Source organism: Salvelinus alpinus, chromosome 2, assembly GCF_045679555.1.
Source record: "Salvelinus alpinus chromosome 2, SLU_Salpinus.1, whole genome shotgun sequence".
Classification (NCBI taxonomy): domain Eukaryota; kingdom Metazoa; phylum Chordata; class Actinopteri; order Salmoniformes; family Salmonidae; genus Salvelinus; species Salvelinus alpinus.
Window position 1 is genome coordinate 103117892 of NC_092087.1, and position 25732 is coordinate 103143623.

A 25732-nucleotide genomic window follows, 5' to 3' on the forward strand; every position below is an offset into this window, starting at 1 on the left:
ATGTCACTGTTGTCATGAAGTGCTTTACAGAAACCCAGCCCAACCCAGAAAGAGCAAGCTGTATGCTAGACCAGACCAAGCTGTACCATCTGGTGTTCTGATCTGGAGAGACTCTTCTCTGACTCGTCAGCATCAGGATGTTGTTGAGGCTCCCCAGAGGATCCACAATAGTCATGTCTCTCTCCTGTGTGAATGACAACATCAAACAGACAGTCAACTTATAACCATCTATTACAATCATTGGGTCTTACAAGAGCTATTAATATGTCTAAAAAGGGCCTAAATTGGCTACTTTCATTATGTTTTTTGAAAATATTGTTTGTGATGCAAATGTAAAAGCGTCATTCCATGAAATGGGTGCCCTTTGATACTTTAAATAATAATTATGCACCAATTTTGCATTGTAACAGCCTGTTATATTAGATGAAGTGCACTTTAATACAGACAACAAGGATAATTAAATACATCTAATTTAAAAGTCCCCAAAATATATATGTACCAATGGCAGATTGCACCTTCAACAATTCCTACAGTACAGAACAACATATTCAAGTGTAGAACTTCAGTATAATGCCCTTTTAAAATCACACAGTTCAAGAACTGCATAGTTTGTGCCCCTGATTTTTAGACAGTACTCACTGGTGTTACTCGGATATTCTGACTCCTCCTGTTTCACTCCTAAAACGTCTTCCTCCTCTTTTATTGAGATAGCCTCCTCTTCCTCTTTTCCTCCAAAATGTTCTTCCTCTTCTTTCAATGTTATGGTATCTTACTCCTTTTGGATTCTGAAAGGTTCTACCTCCTCCTCTTCCACTCTGACAACTTCTCTCCCATCTTCCACTTTAATATCATCCTCTTCTTCTTTCAATGTGATAGCCTCCTCTTCCTCCTTTATCATCCTGAAAGCTTCTTCCTCTCCTTTCACCAGAGCTTATTTCTCCGTCGTGCTTAGTGAGCTAATGCTCCGACCGATTAGCCTAGTACATTATCAATTTAACACATTTGCTAATTTAACAAACAAATTACGTTTAAAAGAACTAGTAGATACGTAATTGTGTTCTACACACTAAGATTAAAATACACAAGATTGGTCTAAAGAGCTTCAATGTTTCAGTATAATGTTCGCTAGCAAACCACCACGTTGGTTGATTCAGAAGCCTTTTGTCGCTGTTGAAGAAGCCTCCTGTCCCGTCCACTAGATTATACGTCACGCAAGAAGCATCACCTGAAAAACTCATATCGCCATCTGCTGACTGGAGTGGGTAACACAGATTAGAAAACAATGTCAAAACAAGTCATTTTAAAACAACCAGATGTTATGTTTTCTCTTACTTCTTACAATACTTTCCTCCAGGGCTGACCTGCACATTAGGCAGCATCTGGTGACAGATTGAAGAGGGTGGCATATTCCTAGCTAAATTGACCAAGGTTCATCGCTAACAACACATAATAACACCTCACATAATGATGCCCAACTACAATGAAAAATTATCTCACCCAGTGGCATATGGACTATTTATGTGATTGTTGCTGTTGCCACATAAAGCAGTGCCCACTTTGCAAAAGGCAACATGGACAGATATGACTCTACCTGTGTAGAGCACATGCCCCTTTGCCCTTCCTGTCTCTAAAGTGCCCTTTTGGGTGGTGGTATAATTTGTATTCATTTTTTGCCATAGTTATTCTGAACCTACTGCCTGCAAGTTGTCGTTATCTACACCCAAAAAATGTAGATTTCAAAAGTGGTCTCCTGATGGGGTTTAAGTATTGTTGTAGACTTAGAACATCTAATGTTGTTGTTTTTCTATTAACAGTGTGATTTAGAGAGAAAAACAGAAAAACAGGGACAAATCAGAAACCTGGAAACACTAAATGGAGAATATATATATATATTTTTTAAACGTAATTAGGTTAAAAAAAGAATCTAATAAAATTGATTTTATAGGGCCCTAAATATTCTATTCAGTTTCTCTCATTACTGGATTATGTAGGGATAGTGTAGAGTAACAGCTGTATCCTGAAGTGACCTTTAACCTCCCTGCTCCTCAATACTTCTTCCACTGGATCAAAGCTTCAGCCAAGTAGAATACATGATAGTGGCAACACATGGAGTTGGGTTGGATATAGTCATGGTAGGATACATGATAGTGGCAACACATGGAGTAGGGTTTGATATAGTCATGGTAGGATACATGATAGTGGCAACACATGGAGCTGGGTTGGATATAGTCATGGTAGGATACATGATAGTGACAACAACATGGAGTAGGGTTTGATATAGTCATGGTAGGATACATGATAGTGTCAACACATGAAGTAGGGTTTGATATAGTCATGGTAGGATACATGATAGTGGCAACACATGGAGTTGGGTTGGATATAGTCATGGTAGGATACATGATAGTGATAACACATGGAGTAGGGTTTGATATAGTCATGGTAGGATACATGATATTGGCAACACATGAAGTAGGGTTTGATATAGTCATGGTAGGATGCATGATAGTGGCAACACATGGAGTTGGGTTGGATATAGTCATGGTAGGATACATGATAGTGATAACACATGGAGTAGGGTTTGATATAGTCATGGTAGGATACATGATAGTGGAAACACATGAAGTAGGGTTTGATATAGTCATGGTAGGATACATGATAGTGGCAACACATGGAGTAGGGTTTGATATAGTCATGGTAGGATACATGATAGTGGCAACACATGGAGTAGGGTTGGAAATAGTCATGGTAGGATACATGATAGTGGCAACACATGGAGTAGGGTTGGAAATAGTCATGGTAGGATACATGATAGTGGCAACACATGGAGTAGGGTTTGATATAGTCATGGTAGGATACATGATAGTGGCAACACATGAAGTAGGGTTTGATATAGTCATGGTAGGATACATGATAGTGGCAACACATGAAGTAGGGTTTGATATAGTAATGGTAATCAAAATACTTTACTCAACATATTGTGCAGCTTTCTGTTGCAGGATCTTTTTATGGGGGGTGCCTTTTGTTGTTTACACTTCACACAAATGGTTATGGGCTTTAAAAAGAAGACACCAGTACCATGTCAGATACAGTTTAAATGTATTCATATTTGAGTTTGCATCCCAATATGATACTTTAAATACATCACAGAAGACTGAAATGTAACAAAATGCCTATTGTGTTTATTAAACTGTACACTGAGATGCTCAGTTGGTCAACATTCCTCTCCAGTGATTCCCCAACATCTTGTCAACATGTGCCGCAAAAATGGAGCTGATATCTTATACCAGTCATTCTTTATAGACATGTATCCATAACAAGGCTTAGGCCTCCCATATAGTCTGCAAAAACCTCTCCAAAATGTCACATTTTTTAAACATCTTTATTTTCATGCATATAACTTGTCAAAAATCTTTTTTATTACCAAATTCTATCTTTCGTGTGGACAATATTTTTTTCATGTTTTCATGAGTGTTTGAGATTAGGTCCCTGAATGGTCAAAAACCTCTTCAAATAGAAGTACATTTATAACACAATATATCTTACAGGTATCTCCTCTTTTACTCTCATCATGTCACAGCTGACAGGCTCCCAGAGGCAGGGCAATAAAAGGCCCCAGCTCACTCAACTGCCCCTCCCCCCTCCAACAGACATCAACCCAGAACATCCTGAAGACAGAACATCTAAAAGATCATCTGGGAATCCTTTCTTCCTCATGGAGCTTTTCAAAAGTGAGGTGAATATTCAATGTGATGTTTGTACAGTGCCTTCGGAAAGTATTCAGACACCATGACTTTTTCCACATTTTGTTAAGTTACAGCCTTATTTTAAAATGGATTTAAAAAATTTTTTTATATATTCAGCAAACTACACACAATAGCCCATCATTTGGGGTGGCAGGTAGCCTATTGGTTAAAGCATTGGGCTAGTAACCAAAAGGTTGATTTTTTTAAAAAACTCTGTTGTTCTGACCCTGAACAAGGCACTGTTCAGCGGTAGGTCGTCATTGTAAATAAGAATTTGTTCTTAACTGACTTGCCTAGTTAAATATAAAACATTTAAATGACAAAGCAAAAACAGGTTTTTAGAAACATTTATTAAAGATAAAAAATATACCTTATTTACATAACAGTAAGTATTCAGACCCTTTATTATGAGACTGTCAGAGTAAAAACCAAGCCATGAGGTAGAAGGAATTGTCTGTAGAGCTCCGAGACAGGATTGGGTCGAGGCACAGATCTTGGGAAGGGTACCAACACATTTCTGCAGCATTGGAGGTCCCAAAGAACAGAGTGGCCTCCATCATTCTAAAATGGAAGAAGTTTGGAACCACCAAGACTCTTCCTAGACCTGGCGGCACGGCCAAACTGAGCAGTCGGGGGAGATGGACCTTGGTCAGGGAGGTGACCAAGAATCCGATGGTCACTCTGACAGAGCTCTAGAGTTCCTCTGTGGAAATGGGAGAAACTTCCAGAAGGACAACCACCTCTCCACCAATCAAGCCTTTATGGTAGAGTGGCCTGACGGAAGCCACTCCTCAGTCAAATGAACATGACAGCCCACTTGGAGTTTGCCAAAAGGCACCAAAAGGACTTTCAGACCATGAGAAACCAGAATCTCTGGTCTGATGAAACCAAGATTGAACTCTTTGGCCTGAATACCAAGCTTCACCAAGCTGGTGATGTTTTTCAGCGGCAGGGACTAGGAGACTAGTCAGGATCAAGGGAAAGATGAACTGAGCAAAGTACAGTGAGATCCTTGATGAAAACCTGCTCCAGAGCGCTCAGGACCTCAAACTGAGGGCGAAGGTTCACCTTCCAACAGGACAACAACCCTAAGCACACAGCCAAGACAATGCAGTAGTGGCTTCGAGTCAAGTCTCTGAATGTCCTTGAGTGGCCGAGCCAGAGCCCGGACTTGAACCCGATCTAACATCTCTGGAGAGACCTGAAAAAAGCTGTGCAGCAACACTCCCCATCCAACCTGAAACCTGACAAAGCTTGAGAGAATCTGCAGAAAAGAATGGGAGAAACTCCCCAAATACAGGTGTGCCAAGCTTGTAGCATCATACCCAAGAAGACTCAATGCTGTAATCGCTGCCAAAGGTGCTTCGACAAAGTACTGAGTAAAGGGTCTGAATACTTATGTAAATGTTATTTTTCATTTTTTTATACATTAGCAACAATTTCTAAAGACCTGTTTTTGTTTTGTCATTATGGGATATTGTGTGTAGATTAATGAGAGGGAAAAAATGATTTAATACACAATAGAATAAGGCTGTAATGTAACAAAATGTGGAAAAAGTCAAGGGGTCTGAATACTTTCTGAAGGCATTGTATATAGCCATGTTATAAAGTATGAAAAGGCTTGTTCATTCACATGTCATGAATTCACTATGACATCATCATATTTGTATATATCCTAATTAAACAACTTTTGATGGAAACATGGTTATTATTTATTTAATATCTTTGGGATCCCCCCCCCCCCCCCCCTTCTCTCAATTTCCGCCTTTAGACCCAAATCTAACTGTCTGTAGCTCAGCCCCAGAGGCAAGGATAGGCATATTCTTGGTATCATTTGAAAGGAAACACTCTGAAATTTGTGGAAATGTGAATTGAATGTAGGAGAATATAACACAATAGATCTGGTAGAAGAAAATACAAGGAAATAAACATACGTTTTTTGTTTATATTGTTGTTGCATCATCTTTCAACTGAACAAGAACAGGCAAACATTCAGATATGATGCTGGGGATAATTCTGATGCAGAACATAAGATGGCAACAATATTAGAAAAAAGTTTAGAAACGATATCTTCAGGAACGAGTGAGCTACATGACATTGAGCATGTAGTCACCCAGGTGTCCCACACAAGTTGCCCAAATGTACCCAAATGGCCAAATTGGTACAGTGATACATTTTGAAGTTAATGACTATATACAAAATACTAAAATGCTATTCTAACACACACCCCAACAAAAAATAATAATAATAATATACAAATTTGAAAATTTGAAAAAAAATGAAATAACAAGGGTAACTATTTACACACATTCAAAGTATAATATACAATATTGTGAAGACCCTCAGTCCTCTACATAATATTGTTCTGCTGATGCCATGCCCAATAGCAGTTTCTTTCTGCTGTAAAGCAGAGGGTTACTGAACAGGTGGTGCAGGTGATTGGGCATTTCCTGTGACAAAGCACACATCGACACCTCCCCACGGTGCCCTTTTTTCCCTGAGGCACATTCATGCCTGCAGAGATGAATCTGGGCAGGTGAACAGCACTGGTTGGAGCAGAAGGGGCAGAGGGAGAGGGGCCAGAAGGTGCTGCAGTAGACTTGCTGGATGAGCAGCTCTCGGAAGGCTAGCTGTGAGATGTGGGGCTGTCCACGGCTCTTAGCCAATTCCTTCTGGAGGATGAAGGAATTCACCACAGCAATGTCAATGAAGTGATAGAAAAATGTCTTGTACCACTTCATTGTTTTATGGAGAACATTGTAGTAGCCAATCAGTGCATCTGACAGGTCCACACCTCCCATGCTCTTGTTGTAGTCCTTGATAGCTAAAGGAATGGGGACATTTTTAGTGGTCCATGACCCAGAACCATCCTTTACACGTCTGATTACATGATCTCCACTGAAGGACTTGTGAATACTGGAACACATGACAACCTCTCTAGTATCCATCCACTTCACAAACAGCAGGCCGTCTTGGCGAATCCATCTCATGGTACCCCGCTCAGCACGCTTGGGCATGTTGTTCACCCTGGTCTTTGGAAAGCCCACTCTGTTGGTCCGAATGGTGTCACAGGCCCACACCTCCAGCTTCCTCAGGTCTGTGAACAGGGTAGGGCTTGTGTAAAAGTTATCTACAAAAAGTTTGTAGCCCTTCCCTAGCAGCTGAAAATCTAATAACTGCATAACAGAATCATAACTGAGTCCCTTACCGGTCGCAAAACTGCTCTTCCCCTCATAGACAAAAAAATTGCACGTGTAGGCACACGCAGAATCAGCCAAAACAAACAGCTTGTAACCCCACTTAGTTGGTTTATTACGCATGTATTGCTTTAGGCTAATTCTGGCCTTTGAGGCTACCATCCTCTCATCGATGGACAGGTTCTGGCCAGGCTGAAAAAAAGTCTTGCATGCCTCAACGATGCTGGGGTAGAGAGGTTTTATTTTGCAAAGCTTATCAAACCTTGCTGTGCCTCTCTTCTTCTCGTTGTCCTCATCAACTTCCGGGTCACTGATGTGAAGAGCCCGTGAGATTGTCAGAAACCTTTTGCAAGACATGACAGCGGAGGGGAAAGGCAGTTGATAGAGGGGAGCAGTTTTCCAGTAGTCTTTCAGGGTTTTCAACTTCACAATACCCATGTAAATGACCATTGACAGGAAACAAAAAAGATCTGACATGGAAATGGGCTTCCATCCCTCTTTCTTGCCTGCCTGCTTCTTAGCACCATACTTGTTAGTGTTCAACACCAGGGAATCAACAACAGATGAGGTGATAAACAGCTGGAAAAGCTGCATGGGGCTATACTTAGATGTCATATCCAGCTTTGGGCCTAATGGCCTCTTTGGTCTGAATAATGGAGGTGGAGGCGCCACATCCTCCTCCAGCACAGAGTGCCAACGACCCTCCTCCTCTCTGATTGCAGGTGTATCTCTTCCCCATCGCCGCTTCTTTGTCACACCTGGCAGGGCGGGGGTAGATGTGGAGCCGGAGACAGCAGGGGTCCGGCAAAATGAACAAGCTCCCCTGGGGGATGGGCAACTTGGCGGTGGGGGCTCCCAATCAGAATCGGGGGGACTGTGAAATAAAGACAGAGACACACAGATTATATATTGAGTAGTGAAACAAAATCATTTTGGGGATCTGTGGTTCTATTCCATGTTTAGATCAAATAAATGTAAAATATCTCATATATACAGACACACAGATTATATGTAGAGTAGGGAAACTCAATCATTTTGGTATTATTTTCAAACAACGGCATGAGAGTTACTTACCAATCGAGAATTGCGTCTTCTCCATACAAAAACATGTCCTCAAATTGGGAGTCCAAACTTGACACACAATCTGATACATCTTCTTGTAAATCTGTGTCACTTTCTCTATCAATCTCATCAATAATTGCATGTAGATCTGTATAGCTGGACTTTGCCTTTGATTTTCCAGATTTACTCGCCATAATTATTTCAATAATATAGAGAAAAATGATCTTGACTCAATACTGCTAACGCGCAAACAACGTGGCTCCTTCGGATAGAAATTTCAATGGCGAATGTCTGCGTAACGCGTGACTTTCGTTCAAGACCGGGGGCCTGTTGCACAAAAGTAGAATTAAGACATCCGGGATAAATGACTCAGCTGAGCTCAATGAAGCCAAAACATGTGCGTCCAGGCTTAATTGGTTGCACAAAGACCAAGCCAGGATGAGCAGACACGGATTCATTAAGCCAGGTGAAACCAATCCTGGATAGGTGCGCGCTCACGGCTCACTCAAATAGACCCCGCCACAGATCACAGATTAACTGATTTACCATGGCAACTAGAGCCGCGTACTTTTCCCGGTCGGAAGCACAAATCCTCATGGAGGCATACGAGGAGGTAAAAGATATAATTAAGAAGAAAGGCAACACCGCCACAGTGATAAAGCAAAGAGAAAAAGCGTGGCAAAGTATTGCAGACCGCCTGAATGCGTAAGTAGTGCACAATTACACACTCACCGCTCCGCTGAAACATCACAATTACAATTCAAATATTTAATTCACATCTCCAAAAATGCAGTTGTACTGTAATTATGAAACGGTTAAATTTTTAATTGAAATGGACTGCAGATATGAGTGAAATTGTGTAAAGTAACTCCATCACACTGTATAAAGCTATGATACATTTTTTGATATTTTTACTGAAAACAAGACAAAAATACCAAGTAATTTTTTGCAGTGTGACTCCATTAAATGTGTGTGTGTGTGTGTGTGTGTGTGTGTGTGTGTGTGTGTGTGTGTGTGTGTGTGTGTGTGTGTGTGTGTGTGTGTGTGTGTGTGTGTGTGTGTGTGTGTGTGTGTGTGTGTGTGTGTGTGTGTGTGTGTGTGTGTGTGTGTGTGTGTGTGTGTGTGTGTGTGTGTGTGTGTGTGTGTGTGTAGATTAAACATGAACGGGCCAAAACGGACATGGCAGCAGGTCAAAATCAAATACAAGAACATTCTGCAGAATGGTATGGTCCCTGACTAATATTTAACAAAGCACAAGCATATATTGTACCCAGAAGGTGCCTGCTCACACATTGTCTGTACTGTTTTAGCAGTGAAAAAGAATACCCACAGACAAGGCACGGGTGGTGGGTCACCAAAGGCTGACCTTACCCCAGCAGAGGACATGGCCTTGGAGCTAAATAAAGGCAGGCCCGTCTTAGAGGGGATCCCTGGGGGGAAAGAGACGAGCATAGGTTCCTCCCAAGATGCCACCCGCTTCATTCAAGGTATGTCCTTCCATCTCTACATGGGATACAACCACATTCATATTGAATCAATTTGGACTGTCTGACTTTGGTTTACCTATTGCCTTGCAGTGTCTGGCAGCACTGTGTTCCTGTTAGAGCCACCAGCACAAGCACCAGACGATGCTGATCCAGTGAGTACTCCATCAAAGGCATACTGTAGGCCTGGCATGTCTTGTCTACTAGCTTCAATATGAATCCGATTAAATGTGATAGGGTGAAGGCCCCAGTGCAGCAGCAACAGCACATGATGGAGACGATGATGAGGAGGAGACCATCTCTCTGGATTCCAGAAGGCATGAGGTATCATGTTAAGACTGTGAAAGTACTATTTACTCTACAATGGTGAGGAGTCCTCATCAAAATCAAAAAATCTAATTTCTTTTACAGGACCCAGATGCTATACAGTGGGAAAACCAGCCTGGCAACATAGTGCGTATTAATAAAAGGACACCACATCCTGCCAAATTCCAGCTGCGCTAATTGTATTGTGTTCACAGAGCTCACAAGCTATCAGAAAGTTGTATGGCAACCACCTCCGGCGCCAAATAGAACTGGCAGACATAGACATTCAGTACAAGAAGAAAAAGATGGAAAATCTTGCACTGGAGTCCGAAATAAAAAAGAGGACAATTAGGAAACTGGACCTTGAAATAAAAAAACTTGCGAGGGAGGTGAGATATGCCTTCAATGTACACTGTATGCTAACTGTAACACAAATGTATTAATCATTATTTTTCTTTCCTCCCCCAGCTCCAAGAAGATGACACAGCTCAAAATAAAAATTAGGTATATTCTCGTAAAGTCAAGTGAGCCATGACATATGAGCTCTTATTGTGAGCACACAGGACGGTGGCATCTTTCTAAGGTTTTTTTTATTTTCCCAGCAATCAGTACAACCAAGTCATCGTTATAAGGCATCGCCCTCTTTTGCCCACCCCCCCAGCACCAGGTGTGGCCACTAGCCTATATGAAGGGCCAAAATTGTGTGTTCCTTTCTGCTCTGACAATGGCATGCCCATTCGTGCGAGATGTGGTGGATGAAGAAGCACTTGTGCTGAGGAGAGCCTTCAGGCGAGAAAGGGTCTTCAGGGACCGGTTGGACCCACTGGCCTTCCCTGATGACCATCTATATGAAAGATACAGGTTTTCTGCAGATGGCATCAGGTATCTATGCAGACTACTGGGTCCCAGGATTAAGCACCGCACTGCACGGAGCCATGCACTGAGTGTGGAGCAAATGGTTTGTGTGGCCTTGCGCTTTTTTGCTAGTGGAGCCTTCCTGTACTCAGTGGGGGATGCAGAACAGCTGAACAAGGCCACAATTTGCCGCACAATAAGGAGTGTGTGTCTGGCTATCAAAGCATTAGCAGATGTCTTCATCTCCTTCCCTGGCCACAGAAGACTCTGTGACATCAAAGAGGAGTTCTATAGGATTGCAGGTAAGAGGATCTACAAATTACAGGACAACTGTTAACACATAGTAGGATACTCATTACTTTGTGTGACAGGTTTCCCCAATGTCATTGGTGCAGTGGACTGCACACACATAAGGATAAAAGCCCCCTCAGGTGCCCATGAGGCCGATTTTGTGAATAGGAAATCCTTTCACAGCATTAATGTTCAGGTGAACATAACTTTTTGATATTGTCCATTGACGAACACTCTGCATTGCCAGTGATGTGCATTGATTGGTGTAATATTCCTCATCTTATGATTTCAGATGGTCTGCAATGCTGACTGTGTGATCAGCAATGTTGTGGCAAAATGGCCTGGCTCAGTCCATGACTCCAGAATCTTTCGGGCCTCTGAAATCTATCAGTGCCTATCACAAGGTAAGCCACACAACCCCTATTTATAACCATCATGGCTGTGTCAAGAATATCACTGTGTTTATGAGGTAGTAATGATGAGATTTTGTGTTGACAGGTGAATTCTCTGGTGTGTTGCTGGGAGACAGGGGGTATGGCTGCCAGCCTTTTCTCCTGACACCTTTCACAGACCCCCAGGAAGCACAGCAGGCCTACAACCATGCCCATGCCAGGACCAGGGCCAGAGTTGAAATGACCTTTGGCCTCCTGAAGGCACGCTTTCACTGCCTTCACAAATTAAGGGTCAGCCCTGTTAGTGCATGTGATATTACTGTGGCTTGTGCTGTCCTCCACAATGTGGCCTGCCTGAGGAAGGAGAGGGCCCCCAGAGTGCCACCAGCCATGGACTGGGACAATCCGGCAATCTTCCCTGATGACGACAGTGGTCGGCTGCTGAGGGACCAATATGTATTGAATTATTTTAGTTAGTATGTGTGCTTTCAATTTTGGTTAAATATGTCCTGCGGTGGCAGAGGAATTTTGGTTTTTTTGGGTTCGTTTTTTGACGAATTTGGTCTCTTATGATGTTTGTGCGGTATACTGTGTGTAATACAAGGCTGCAGGGAGGCTACTGCATCCATTCATTTGTCTGTTCAGTTGATGTGTATGGATTTGTCCTGCATTTATTTTAGTGTGCAGACATGCAGGGTGTGTTATATACAGACCTTTGAATGTGTATGTATCATTTTGTATAATATGCTTGGATTCTGTGCTTTCCATCTTGTAGAGTCACTGTGACTTCAGTTTCGAAAGGAGCTGATGGTTTACCTGCTTTGTTTTGTCCTTATTCAATAAAGGAACATAATGTTACACATTGTGTTTTTATATTCATATGGAATGTGTATTTGTTTATATGACAGAGTACTAGGGCCACACTGAAGAAAAAGGATAAAGTCATAAATTTATGAGGCTGGTTCTTTCTGCAGAAAAGCTACATATTGTTTTTACAGTTTTGATACTTACGACAATGTGATACTTAATATTCTGGCACATCAGCATGTCTTTGTTTATGAAACCATACTGAAGTACAATTTCACGAAATGCCCCACATCTGTCATTTTAACAACTGTCCTCCTTTAAAACAACTGGTTACAATATTATGACTTGTGTTTTTTTCCCCTCTGTGGCCCTAATATTCTATCATTTTATATATAGCCTTATAGTCTATGGGAAACTGTAAATTATCTAATGATAGCAACATCATCTAAAAATCATTTTTTATCCAAAATCATTGAAATTAATGATCACAAACGTTTAAATAATAACAGTGGGTCTAGTTATATGTGATAACAATGTATAGTGAGCAGTGAAATAACTATTGGTTTCCATTTGTGGTGACTGCTGACTGACATTAGGGATGAGATTAAATAGATCCTGGAATTTAGCCTGGTCTGGAGCAGGCTAGCTCCACAGAATAAATCTCCATGGTAATTTATACCATAACATATCCTCCTGCCCCCTATCCATCTTTAGTGCAACCGGATTACGGATCAATTGAGCCAGGATCACCAAGATATCCTGGCTTAATCCCTTATCCTAGTTTTGTGCAACAGGCCCCGGGTCTTCCCAGATATAACCATTAGATATTGTTGTTTACCTCGGCTCATTGGCTCTCTACCAAACTAGATTTCAAGACGATCAGTGGTCATTGGGCCAAAATACAGTCAATCAAAGAAGCACTGGTCATGTCATAGGCGCGCAATGAGGTCGTTGTTTGGTGTGTTCAAATCAGTTCTTTTCGGTCAATATGTCCCGTAGAAATAACCATCATGTATGGTTGTGTTACTAACAAACAGAGGATTACAATGAAACCCATCTTGACTAGATACAGGTACATCTAGTGTGAGTAATTACATCAACTGTTTCGTCGAAAGTTGAATGAGTCGAAACTCATGACACAAGCAGTTTACAAAATGTGTCGTGTTATGCGAGATAAAAAAAAAATTATCGAACAAAATGACCATTCAAGAAGAAGATTTTTACAGGTAATTGATAATTTTATTGCTATTTCTGACTTTTGTGACGCTTGGTTGGAAAATACTAGTTATACTTGTGTGTCTGGCGCGCTGACGTCAGATTATCGTATGGTATGCTTTCACCGAAAAGCATTATTGAAATCTGACACCACTGTTGGATTAAGAAGTAGATAAGCTTTTAAATGATGTTAGATACATGTATCTACAAGAACGTTTAATACTACGATTGGTGTATTTAGAATCTTTGGGGTATGCTATTTCACCGGATGTTAGCCAGATGGGATGCTAACGTCCCAGCTAGCCTAGAGAAGTTAAACCTGTCTAGGACAGGGGTTCCTCTAGCGCCACTCCTCCCACATTCCACTGAAAAGGCAGAGCGCAAAATTCATTATATATATATTTTTTTATATTTAACTTTCACACATTAACAAGTCCAATACAGCTAATGAAAGATACAGATCGTGTGAATCCAGCCAACATGTCCGATTTTTAAAATGTTTTACAGGGAAGACACAATATGTAAATCTATTAGCTAACCACGTTAGCAAAAGACACCATTTTTCTTTGTCCACCATTTTTTCTCAACACCAGTAGCTATCACCAATTCGGCCAAATAAAGATTTTGATAGCCACTAACCAAGAAAAAACCTCATCAGATGACAGTCTGATAACATATTTATGGTATAGGATAGGTTTTGTTAGAAAAATGTGCATATTTCAGGTTGAAATCATAGTTTACAATTGCACCCAACATCACAACTCGACTAGAATAAATACACAGAGCAACGTGTATTACCTAATTACTAATCATAAAACATTTCGTAAAAATACACAGCATACACTAATCGAAAGACACAGATCCTGTGAATACAGACAATATTTCAGATTTTCTAAGTGTCTTACAGCGAAAACACAATAAATCGTTATATTAGCATACCACATGTTCAAACATTACCAGAGCATTGATTCTAGCCAAAGAGAGCGATAACGTAAACATCGCCAAAATATATTAATTTTTTCACTAACCTTCTCAGAATTCTTCAGATGACACTCCTGTAACATCATATTACAACATACATATAGAGTTTGTTCGAAAATGTGCATATTTAGCCACCAAAATCATGGTTAGACAATGACAAAAGTAGCCCAGCTGGTCAGAAAATGTTGTGCGCTATATTAGACAGTGATCTAGTCTTATACATAAATACTCATAAACGTGACTAAAAAATATAGGGTGGACAGCGATTGATAGACAATTTAATTCTTAATACAATCGCTGAATTACATTTTTTAAATTATCCTTACTTTTCAATACAGGTTGCGCCAAGCGAAGCTACATCTAACAAAATGGCGGCATAAGCGATTAACATTTTTCGACAGAAACACGATTTATCATAATAAATTGTTCTTACTATGAGCTGTTCTTTCATCAGAATCTTGGGCAATGAATCCTTTCTTGGGTCTAATCGTCTTTTGGTCGAAAGCTGTCCTCTTGCCATGTGGAATTGCCCACTACGTTCGGCATGAACTGGAAACGTGCCCAGAGGTGCAAAGTGTCTCAGAAAGAAATGCGTCAAAATCGCACTAAACGGATATAAATTGCTATAAAACGGTTTAAATGAACTACCTTATGATGTTTTTAACACCTATAACGAGTAAGAACATGACCAGAGAAATATTACTGGCTAAACTAAAGCTTGGAAAAAGAGCAGGTCCGTGTCCACCTTGCATCAGGCGCAGCTGGAAAAGAGTTCCTACCTACACGTTGTGCTGTTTTATAGAGGCTCTGATTGCGCAATCGACTCCATTCAAAGCGTCACCACGTAATGACATCCAGGGGAAGACGTAAGCAGTGTTTGTATCCTCATAGCATTCACAGGGACCTTTAAACTGACTCCAGATCAGGAGCCAAGATGTCTGAAATCTGACTCCATGTCAGGGAAAGTGCTGTAGAATGAGTTCTGGTCCACTCAGAGACAAAATTTCAACGGCTATAGAAACTAGATAGTGTTTTCTATCCAATAATAATATAATATGCATATTGTACGAGCAAGAATTGAGTAGGAAGCCGTTTAAAAATTACACGATTTCCAGAAGAAGTGACAACAGCACCCCCTATCCTAATGATGTAAGTCAACTGAGAACACATTCTCATTTACTGCAACAACCTGGGGAATAGTTACAGGGGAGTGAAGGGAGGATGCACGAGCCAAATTGTAAACAGTTTCCTCCCATGCATGCTGTTCTCAGTTGACGTCCCATCTGAAAGATGGCACCCGACACAAGGCAATGTCCCCAATCTGAATACTTTCCAAAGGCACTGGAAGTGATTGAGGAGACACCGTAATTGCTATATTCTAATTAAAATGATTGACCCATAAGAGAACACATGACCAAAGCAAGGCGTGACCATTTAGAAATAAAACAATATTCTTAATGATAAACATAATCTAATAAACAAATGTTTGCATAACCAACCAGGACCAACCCTGCTTAGCTTCAGAAGCAAGCCAGCTGTGGGAAGTAGGGTGGCATGCTGCTGGCTCCAAAATCAAGCTATATACAGCCTAATTGTTTCCCCTCAGGAAGCTCTGGTAAACAGTTGATGTAGTACACTGCTGCCACCACCAGGCCTGGAAGGCATTTTGACTTTGTTGATAGCGAGTTGTGTTGCTAAAAATGTAGCAGCTAACTAACTGGCTACTGATCAACCTATTGTGTGTATTGAACATTCACATTGGACAGCCTTACCTGTATAGTAGCACCAACACCCATCAGCCCAATCTCTTCTTGATGTCAAAGCTGCAGTGTATTGTTGCTATAGGAGTATTAAATTAATGAAGAATCCAATTTTTTTAAAGCCCCGCTAAGATGTCGCCATACTATTCCTTTAAAGCCCCTCTGTCAGATATAAATCATCAGAGTGGGAAACAAACTGACATGGAAACAATGGAGCAAATGTATCACTATCAGAGGGGTGTATTATGACATCAGATAGAACTTCTCAGACATTCTAAATATCACTTGATTATCAGAGGGGTGTATTATGACATCGGATAGAACCCCGCCCACATTCCACTGAAAAAAGTGATTTTTTTTTTCCACAAAAAATATTTTTTTGAAATATTTAACTTTCACACATTAACAAGTCCAATACAGCAAATGAAAGATAAACATCTTGTGAATCCAGCCAACATGTCCGATTTTTTAAATGTTTTACAGCGAAAACACCACGTATATTTATGTTAGCTCACCACCAAATACAAAAAAGCACAGACATTTTTTTCACAGCACAGGTAGCTTGCACAAAACCAACCAAACTAACCAAGAACCAACCAAACTAACCAAGAAACAACTTCATCAGATGACAGTCTTATAACATGTTATACAATAAATCTATGTTTTGTTCGAAAAATGTGCATATTTCAGGTATAAATCATAGTTTTACATTGCAGCTACAATCACAAATAGCACCGAAGCAGCTAGAACAATTACAGAGACCAACGTGAAATACCTAAATACTCATCATAAAACATTTATGAAAAATACATGGTGTACAGCAAATGAAAGACAAACTTCTTGTGAATCCAGCCAATATTTCCAATTTTAAGTGTTTTACAGCGAAAACACAATATACCATTATATTAGCTTACCACAATAGCCAAAAACACAACCCATTTATCAGCAGCAAAAGTTAGCGATCACAAAAAAACAGCAAAAGATATATAATTTTTCACTAACCTCGACAAGCTTCATCAGATGACAGTCCTATAACATCAGGTTATACAATACACTTATGTTTTGTTCGAAAATGTGCATATTTAGAGCTGAAATACGTGGTTATACATTGTGAAAACGTAGCAACTTTTTTCCAGAATCTCCGGATATATTTCTGACACTCACCTATTCTGACCAAATAACTCATCATAAACTTTACTAAAAAATACATGTTGTACAGCAAATGATAGATACACTAGTTCTTAATGCAATCGCCGTGTTAGAATTCTAAAAATAACTTTAGCACGACATACAGCTTACGTTATAGCGAGACAGCGCCCAAAATCAGGGCGGAAAATAATACTAAACATTTGACAGAAATACGAAATAACATCATAAATGGGTCCTACTTTTGCTGAGCTTCCATCAGAATCTTGTACAAGGGGTCCTTTGTCCAGAATAATCGTTGTTTGGATTTAGAATGTCCTCTTCGTCTGTCGAATTAGCAACCAAAGCTAGCCAAGTGGCGCGAAGCTGTCCATCGTCACCAAACGCAGAGAACGGAACACGCCAAAACTCCCGATAAACTTTCAATAATCTGATAAAACTATATTGAAAAAACATACTTTACGATGATATTATCACATTTATCAAATAAAATCAAAGCCGGAGATAATAGCCGTCTATAACGAAAGCTTTTCAGAAGGTAATCCAGAGTTCCTTCCCGCGCCTTCCTGAACAAAGGAAATTGGGGTCATGTCATTCCAAGAGCTCTCTTTTGACCTCAGATCAAGCTATACACTCCATTTCACCTCTCACTGCCTATTGACATCTAGTGGAAGGCGTATGAAGTGCATGTTTATCCATAGATTTCAAGCAAATGAATAGGGAGGCCCTGGAACACAGCCTCGATTTCAGATTTTTCACTTTCTGACAGGAAGTTTGCTGCAAAATTAGTTCTGTTTTACTCACAGATATAATTCAAACGGTTTTAGAAACCTGAGAGTGTTTTCTATCCAATAGTAATAATAATATGCATATTGTACGAGCAAGAATTGAGTACGAGGCAGTTTAATTTGGGAACGATTTGTTACAAAGTGAAAACAGCGCCCCATATCCCAAACAGGTTTTAACTTGTATTTTTCCATTCGGCACATGGGAATTCAACAGCAAAAGTATTTTTTGGTCTCGTAAAGCCTTTGATCAGCAATAAGTCTGTCTGATAAAAACATTTCTTGTGGAAAAATGCATATATTGTGTAATGCAGATTTTAGAATATTCACATGAACATCTGTTGCAAATTACATGGAAACTTAGCTACTAAGGTGGATATTGATCCAACACCTGCCGCTTATTCAAACCAGCCCACTAGGCACAAACGTCAGTTCAACATCAAGTTTCTATTTACATTTCTTTGAGTCGTCAACTAAAGTCAAATCCACATAAAATGTCACCTGTCATTGGATTTAGGTTGCAAGTCCATGAAACAAAAGGTGTTTTGTTGAAATGACGTGGAAACGTTTATTCAACCAGTGGAAGCTTGCACCCAGGAAAGTGGAACGAGGAACTCTTCTTTGAGACAATGATGAAACAGCAATCCGTGGGAGAGTTGTGGTGGATATTATAAAATAAGGATCTGCTGGAGTCCAAGTCAAACCAAGATTCTTTATTTCTGAGCTCAGAGAGAATAACAGTTACACAGCGCAGTGTAGACAGTCTGAATTCCTGAAGCATTAGGTGATGAGCACATATCTTTATAGTTTCCTGTTCCTGGGAGGGACTTTATTCATACAAAGACGCAGGGGCAGCTGGTTTGCAACGCAGGATGATACTCCCAGGAACAGGAGATTATAATAGGTCAGTTTCACAAAGTTCGTCTGTGGTGGTTAATTTCTGTATTACCAAATGAGGAGAGACAAACTTCACACACCAATCAGAGTTATACTTAAACTACATCTTTAATAATAAGATCTTTGCAATGACTTTCAACAATTCACTATTTCTAATGAACCGTTGAGAGTGGCAACACAATGGCTACTGAGATCTTTTATAGCAAAGATCCACCCCCTAGCCGACATAAACCACAGATATTAGGAACAGTTTACAAAGTGAGACTTTATAATGAGAAAGGAGTATCCCGTAGCCAGATAGCATTCGCTATAATTTATCATTCAGTTTGGTCCCTAAGACAAGGTTCTAATCTCTTTCCTGGTACTTCATAGCACAAAAACACCAACTCATCCAATGGCATAACTCAATTGTCAACTCTATCAATTGTCAACTCTAGATACTCCCATCTCAAGTAAAACCCCTTCTTGACCCCACTCCTGGACAAGCTCACTGAGGGGAGTGAGCCGCTAGGTCATACACTATCCCAGGATAAGTGCAACATCAGAGAGGACATACTATGGTTCCAGACACTGCCATACACCTCCCCCCAATGCCAAAGGAGGGAGTGACTTGCGCACAGACATTGTGGAAACCAGTAATTGGTTCCCCATTACTCACACCATCCCTTCACATAGTTTAACAGATACATTCACATATGAAGACAATGTTCCCTCCTGTCCTCTTCCCTTCCTGATATTCTGCGTAGCACCAGGGACATGTGAAAGACAAGCCTGACCTCTCCCCTCTCTGGGCCCCAGGTGACTGAGCCCCAGCTGAGGGAAGAAGTGCAACTGCCATCACCAGAGTCCGAAGGGATACATTCTAATAACAAGTATATCACATCAGCATATTATGCACATAAGACATCTTAATTATCTATGTTACCCAACTAATTCTGATTCATCCACCACAAGTCACATACTCAGATATGTGGACACATACAATTAACATTTTGCATTACAGAGTCTGTGAACATTTTCATTTCATTAAATCATCAGTGGGCCAACATTGCAAATGTAAACAACGGAACAAATGCATCACATCCAAATATCACTTGATTATCTGCAGTGCTGGAGGAATGACACACAGATTGACACACACACAGTGTCAGAGTTTAAAAAAGGACCATTTAAAACAGAAGGAATCTGACCTACTGTATATTCAAACTCCATATTCAATTCATGTTTTCTAATAAAAACATACAAATATATGTTTTAGTATACTTTGTACAATTCAAGTTCATATGGTAAAAACAGGTAATCATTATCAGTCAACAATACAAGACAGCAAGTCCCCTGTGTGTATTCTCTCATGCTATTTCAGCTCCCCCGGATGGTTGAAACTCCTTCCACATTGGGAGCAGCGGTAAGGCTTCTTCCCTGTGTGTATTCTCTCATGTTTTTCAGGTTCCCTAAATCTTTAAAACTCTTTCTGCACTGGGAGCAGTGGTAAGGCTTTTCCCCTGTGTGTATTCTCATGTTTTTTCAGGTTCCCTAAATCGTTAAAACTCTTTCCACACTGGGAGCAGTGGTAAGGCTTCTCCCCTGTGTGTATTCGCTCATGCCGTTTCAGAACCCCCGGCAGGTTGAAACACTTTCCACATTGGGAGCAATGGTAAGGCTTCTCCCCTGTGTGTATTCTCTCATGCCGTTTCAGAACCCCCGGCAGGTTGAAACACTTTCCACATTGGGAGCAGTGGTAAGGCTTCTCCCCTGTGTGCATTCTCTCATGTTTTTTCAGGCTCCCTAAATCGTTAAAACGCTTTCCACACTGGGAGCAGTGGTAAGGCTTCTCCCCTGTGTGTATTCTCTCATGACATTTCAGCTCCCCTGACTGGCTGAAAAACTTTCCACACTGGGAGCAGTGGTAAAGCTTCTCACCTGTGTGTATTCTCTCATGTTGTTTCAGGTTCCCTAACTTGTTAAAACACTTTCCACACTGGGAGCAGTGGTAAGGCTTCTCCCCTGTGTGTTTTCTCTCGTGACATTTCAGCTCCCCCGGCTGGTTGAAACACTTTCCACACTGGGGGCAGTGGTAAGGCTTCTCCCCTGTGTGTATTCTCTCATGCTTTTTCAGATACCCTGACCGGTTAAAACTCTTTCCACACTGAGAGCAGTGGTAAGACTTCTCCCCTGTGTGTATTCTCTCATGTTGTTTCAGGTCCCATAACTGGTTAAAACACTTTCCACAGTGGGAACACTGGTAAGGCTTTTCAACTGTATGTATTCTCTCATGTTGTTTCAGGTTCCCTAACTGGTTAAAACACTTGCCACACTGGGAGCAGTGATAAGGCTTCTCCCCTGTGTGTATTATCTCATGAACTTTCAGGTTACTTAAATGGTTAAAACTCTTTCCACACTCGGAGCAGTGGTAAGGCTTCTCACCTGTGTGTATTTTCTCATGTTGTTTCAGGTCCCTTAACTGGTTAAAACACTTTCCACAGTGGGAACACTGGTGTCTTCTTGTTGGTTTGGACGTCCCTGGCTCTGGTTCCTCTGAGTCTGGTCTTTCTCCTGCCAAAGACAGTGTGTTTTTAAAAAAAGAGACCTGAATGAAACCTCCACATGATAAATAGGCCTTGCTACGAGGGTAAATCCTAATCAGATCGCTCAATAACCTAAGGCCAGTTTTAACAATCTTGGTGTGATTTTAAAACAAATGTAGAGTTTCCTGATAATTACTGATAATGTTAACATTACTTTTTTATTCATTCTGCTTTACAAGTCAGAACACAAAAAACTAAACCGTTCTTGGACACTCAAGACACAGACGTCGCTTAATTCCAATCGAGCAGGTGGTTCTAAATATATAACTTTCATAGCTGTATGATACAGAATGCGAGCTACAGTTGTGGCCAAAGGTTTTGAGAATGACACAAATATTAATTTCCACAAAGTTTGCTGCTTCAGTGTCTTCAGATATTTTTGTCAGATGTTACTATGAAATACTGAAGTATAATTACAAGCATTTCATAAGTGTCAACGGCTTTTATTGGCAATGACATGAAGTTGATGCAAAGAGTCAATATTTGCAGTGTTGACCCTTCTTTTGCAAGACCTCTGCAATCCACCCTGGTGTCAATTAACTTCTGGGCCACAACCCTAGATGACAGCCCATTCTTGCATAATCAATGCTTGGAGTTTGTCAGAATTTGAGGGTTTTTGTTTGTCCACCCGCCTCTTGAGGATTGACCACAAGTTCTCAATGGGATTAAGGTCTGGGGAGATTCCTGGCCATGGACCCAAAATATTGATGTTTTCTTCCCCGAGCCACTTATCACGTTTGCCTTACGGCAAGGTGCTCCTTCATGCTGGAAAAGGAATTGTTCGTCACCGAACTGTTCCTGGATGGTTGGGAGAAGTTGCTCTCGGAGGATGTGTTGGTAGCATTCCTTATTCATGGCTGTGTTCTTAGGCAACATTGTGAGTGAGCCCACACCCTTGGCTGAAAAGCAACCCCACACATGAATGGTCTCAGGATGCTTTACCATTGGCAATGACACAGGACTGATGGAAGCGCTCACCTTGTCTTCTCCGGACAAGCTTTTTTCCAGATGCCCCAAACAATCGAAAAGGGGATTTATCAGAGAAAATGACTTTACCCCAGTCCTCAGCAGTCTAATCCCTGTACCTTTTGCAGAATATCAGTCTGTGTGCAGATGCACTCACACCTGCCTGCTGCTATTCCTGAGCAAGCTCTGTACTGGTGGTGCCCCGATCCCGCAGCTGAATCAACTTTAGGAGACGGTCCTGGCGCTTGCTGGACTTTCTTGGGTGCCCTGAAGCCTTCTTCACAACAATTAAACCGCTCTGAAGCCTTCTTCACAACAATTGAACCGCTCTCCTTGAAGTTATCGATGATCCGATAAAGGGTTGATTTAGGTGCAATCTTACTGGCAGCAATATCCTTGCCTGTGAAGCCTTTTTTGTGCAAAGCAATGATGACGGCACGTGTTTCCTTGCAGGTAACCATGGGTGACAGAGGAAGAACAATGATTCCAAGCACCACCCCCTCCTTTTGAAGCTTCCAGTTTTGGGGGGGGATTCTGTTCATTTGCATGGCAAAGAGGGACTTTGCAATTAATTACAATTCATCTGATCACTCTTCATAACATTCTGGAGTATATGCAAATTGCCATCATACAAACTGAGGCAGCAGACTGAAAATTCATATTTGTGTCATTCTCAAAACTTTTGGCCACAACTGTACACACTTCCTTAACTTCTTGTCAATATGGGGGCGCTGTTTCACCATTGGAAAAAATAGTGCCCAAATTAAACTGCCTCGTACTCAATTCTTGCTCGTACAATATGCATATTATTATTACTATTGGATAGAAAACACTCTCTAGTTTCTAAAACTGTTAGAATTATATCTGTGAGTGAAACAGAACTGGACTTAGAGCAATTTCCCTATGTGTATGTGAGAATGCCAAATTTTCCAAGCTGCTCTGAGACCTGTGTATAACTCTGCCTGTCTTCTATTTGTTGAGATGCACTGCATACGCCTTCCCCTGGTTGTTAGCGAATAGGGAGACTTGAAATGGAGTCTCTACGTAGTTCCCAAAGGTTATAAATCCCTTGTCAAAGACGTGTATCGTTCTTTTCCCCTTCGCTCTGACGCACTGAGGACCTTGGCACATTCTACTGGAAGCATCGGTTATAGATCTTAGACATTTCCGGCTGTGTTTTTATTCGATATAGGCTTTAAAGACATCATAATCTTGTTATTTTGAACCGAATTATATCAGTTTATGTCAGTATATTGCGATTTTCGGGTATTTATTTCCGTGGCGTTGTAGGAAGTTGGGTATCTCTCTCTTTCATGCTAATGTTTACTGCTAATTGCAACGTGGAAGAGGACGTTCTCCAACCTAGCAACGATTCTTTTGGACAAAGGACACCTTTCCCAAGATTCTGATGAGAGTTCATCGAAAAGTAAGAACTATTTATGCTGATAATTCGTTCTGTTGAAAAATGTCAAATAATAATTCCGCCATGAATTTCGGTGCGTCTCGCTTTAGCGCACGCTGTATGCTTGAAGCAACGTTAATTTTAAAAATGTAACCCAGCGATTGCATTAAGAACTAATTTGTCTTTCAATTGCTGTCCAACCTGTATTTTTTTAGTCAAGTTTATGAATAGTTTTCTATTAGTATAGGTGCCTCTCCAAGATGGCGCCGGACAGATTGCTTGAGGTTTTGGACACTAATCACATTGTATAAGCACGATTTGTGCCGCTAAATATGCACATTTTCGAACAAACTCTATATGCATTGTGTAATATGATGTTATAGGACTGTCATCTGAAGAATTCTGAGAAGGTTAGTGAAAAAATGTATATATTTTGGTGGTTTATACGTTATCGCTATTTTTGCCTTGAATCAATGCTGTTGTGATGTTTGCTATTGTGGTAAGCTAATATAACGCTATATTGTGTTTTCGCTGTAAAACACTTAGAAAATCTGAAATATTGTCTGGATTCACAAGATCTGTGTCTTTCATCTGCTGTACGCTGTGTATTTTTAAGAAATGTTTTATGATGAGTAATTAGCTAATACACGATGGTCTCTGTAGTTATTCTAGTCGCTTTGGTGAGAGTTGTGATAGTGGCTGCAATGGTAAACTATGATTTATACCTGAAATATGCACATTTTTCTAACAAAACATATGCTATACAATAAATATGTTATCAGACTGTCATCTGAGGAAGTTGTTTCTTGGTTAGTGGCTATTTATATCTTTATTTGGTCGAATTTGTGATAGCTACTGATGGAGTAAAAAAATGGTGGAGTAAAGAAGTGGTGTCTTTTGCTAATGTGGTTAGCTAATAGATTTACATATTGTGTCTTCCCTGTAAAACATTTTAAAAATCAGAAATGATGTCTGGATTCACAAGATGTGTATCTTTCATTTGGTGTCTTGGACTTGTGATTTCATGAACATTTTATTATATGATATCCCTGTGTCTTTAGGCTAGGCTATGCTAGTCAGCTTTTTTGATGGGGGTGCTCCCGGATCCGGGTTTGTGAGGCGTTAGAGGTTAAACATAAAATAAGTAAATACGTAATTTTAAGTGGAAGTCCAAAACTTGTTTTTACGTCGAAGACACAAAGCACATCAGTAAAATCTCCCCGTTGTCGAAAGGGTTCGACACCTGCTGTTTAAATGGCCCAATTTCTTATTTAGACGTTCACAGATTTTCAACATTTTGACTATCGCTGATGTCATATTTTGGGTAAAGTAAAAAATAAAGTGAAATATTTGGGAAGATGTTCCTAAAACTGAGAGTAACTACAATAAACAAAAATATTAACGCAACATGTAAAGTGTTGGATGTTTCATGAGCTGAAAAAAAAGATGGCAGAATTTTTTACATCCCTGTTAGTTAACATTTATTCTTTGCCAAGATAATCCATCCACCTGACAGGTGTGGCATATCAAGCTGATTAAACAGCATGATCATTACACAAGTGCACCTTGTGCTGGGGAGAATAAAAGGCGGTCACCTAATAATCCCCAGTTTACAATTGGCTCATTCATCCCCCTCCTCTCCCCTGTAACTATTCCCCAGGTCGTTGCTGCAAATGAGAACGTGTTCTCAGTCAACTTACCTGGTAAAATAACGGTAAAATAAAATAAATAAATAAAAGAATAAAAGGCCTCTAAAATGTGCAGTTCGGTCACACAACACAATGCCACAGATGTCTCAAGTTTTAAGGGAGCGTGCAATTGGCATGCTGACTGCAGGAATATCCACTGGAGCTGTTAC

At 40.5% G+C, this 25732-nt stretch overlaps 2 protein-coding genes and 1 pseudogene across 4 annotated transcripts in view; 1 reads left to right on the forward strand and 2 right to left on the reverse strand.

Annotated features, from left to right (window-relative positions):
• Window positions 1–25732, reverse strand: part of LOC139547168 (zinc finger protein 32-like) — a 304099-nt gene that overhangs the window by 238097 nt on the left and 40270 nt on the right. The gene's annotated exons all lie outside the window — the stretch shown is intronic.
• LOC139547517 (uncharacterized) lies at window positions 8073–12220 on the forward strand. Its single transcript, XM_071356383.1, has 7 exons — window positions 8073–9225; window positions 9313–9489; window positions 9580–9641; window positions 9724–9810; window positions 9898–10949; window positions 11231–11342; window positions 11437–12220. Exons 1-5 carry the CDS (start codon window positions 9162–9164, stop codon window positions 9988–9990), a joined length of 483 nt encoding a protein of 160 aa, XP_071212484.1. The 5' UTR covers window positions 8073–9161; the 3' UTR covers window positions 9991–10949; window positions 11231–11342; window positions 11437–12220.
• Window positions 18723–25732, reverse strand: part of LOC139547614 (zinc finger protein 107-like) — a 28363-nt pseudogene continuing 21353 nt past the window's right edge.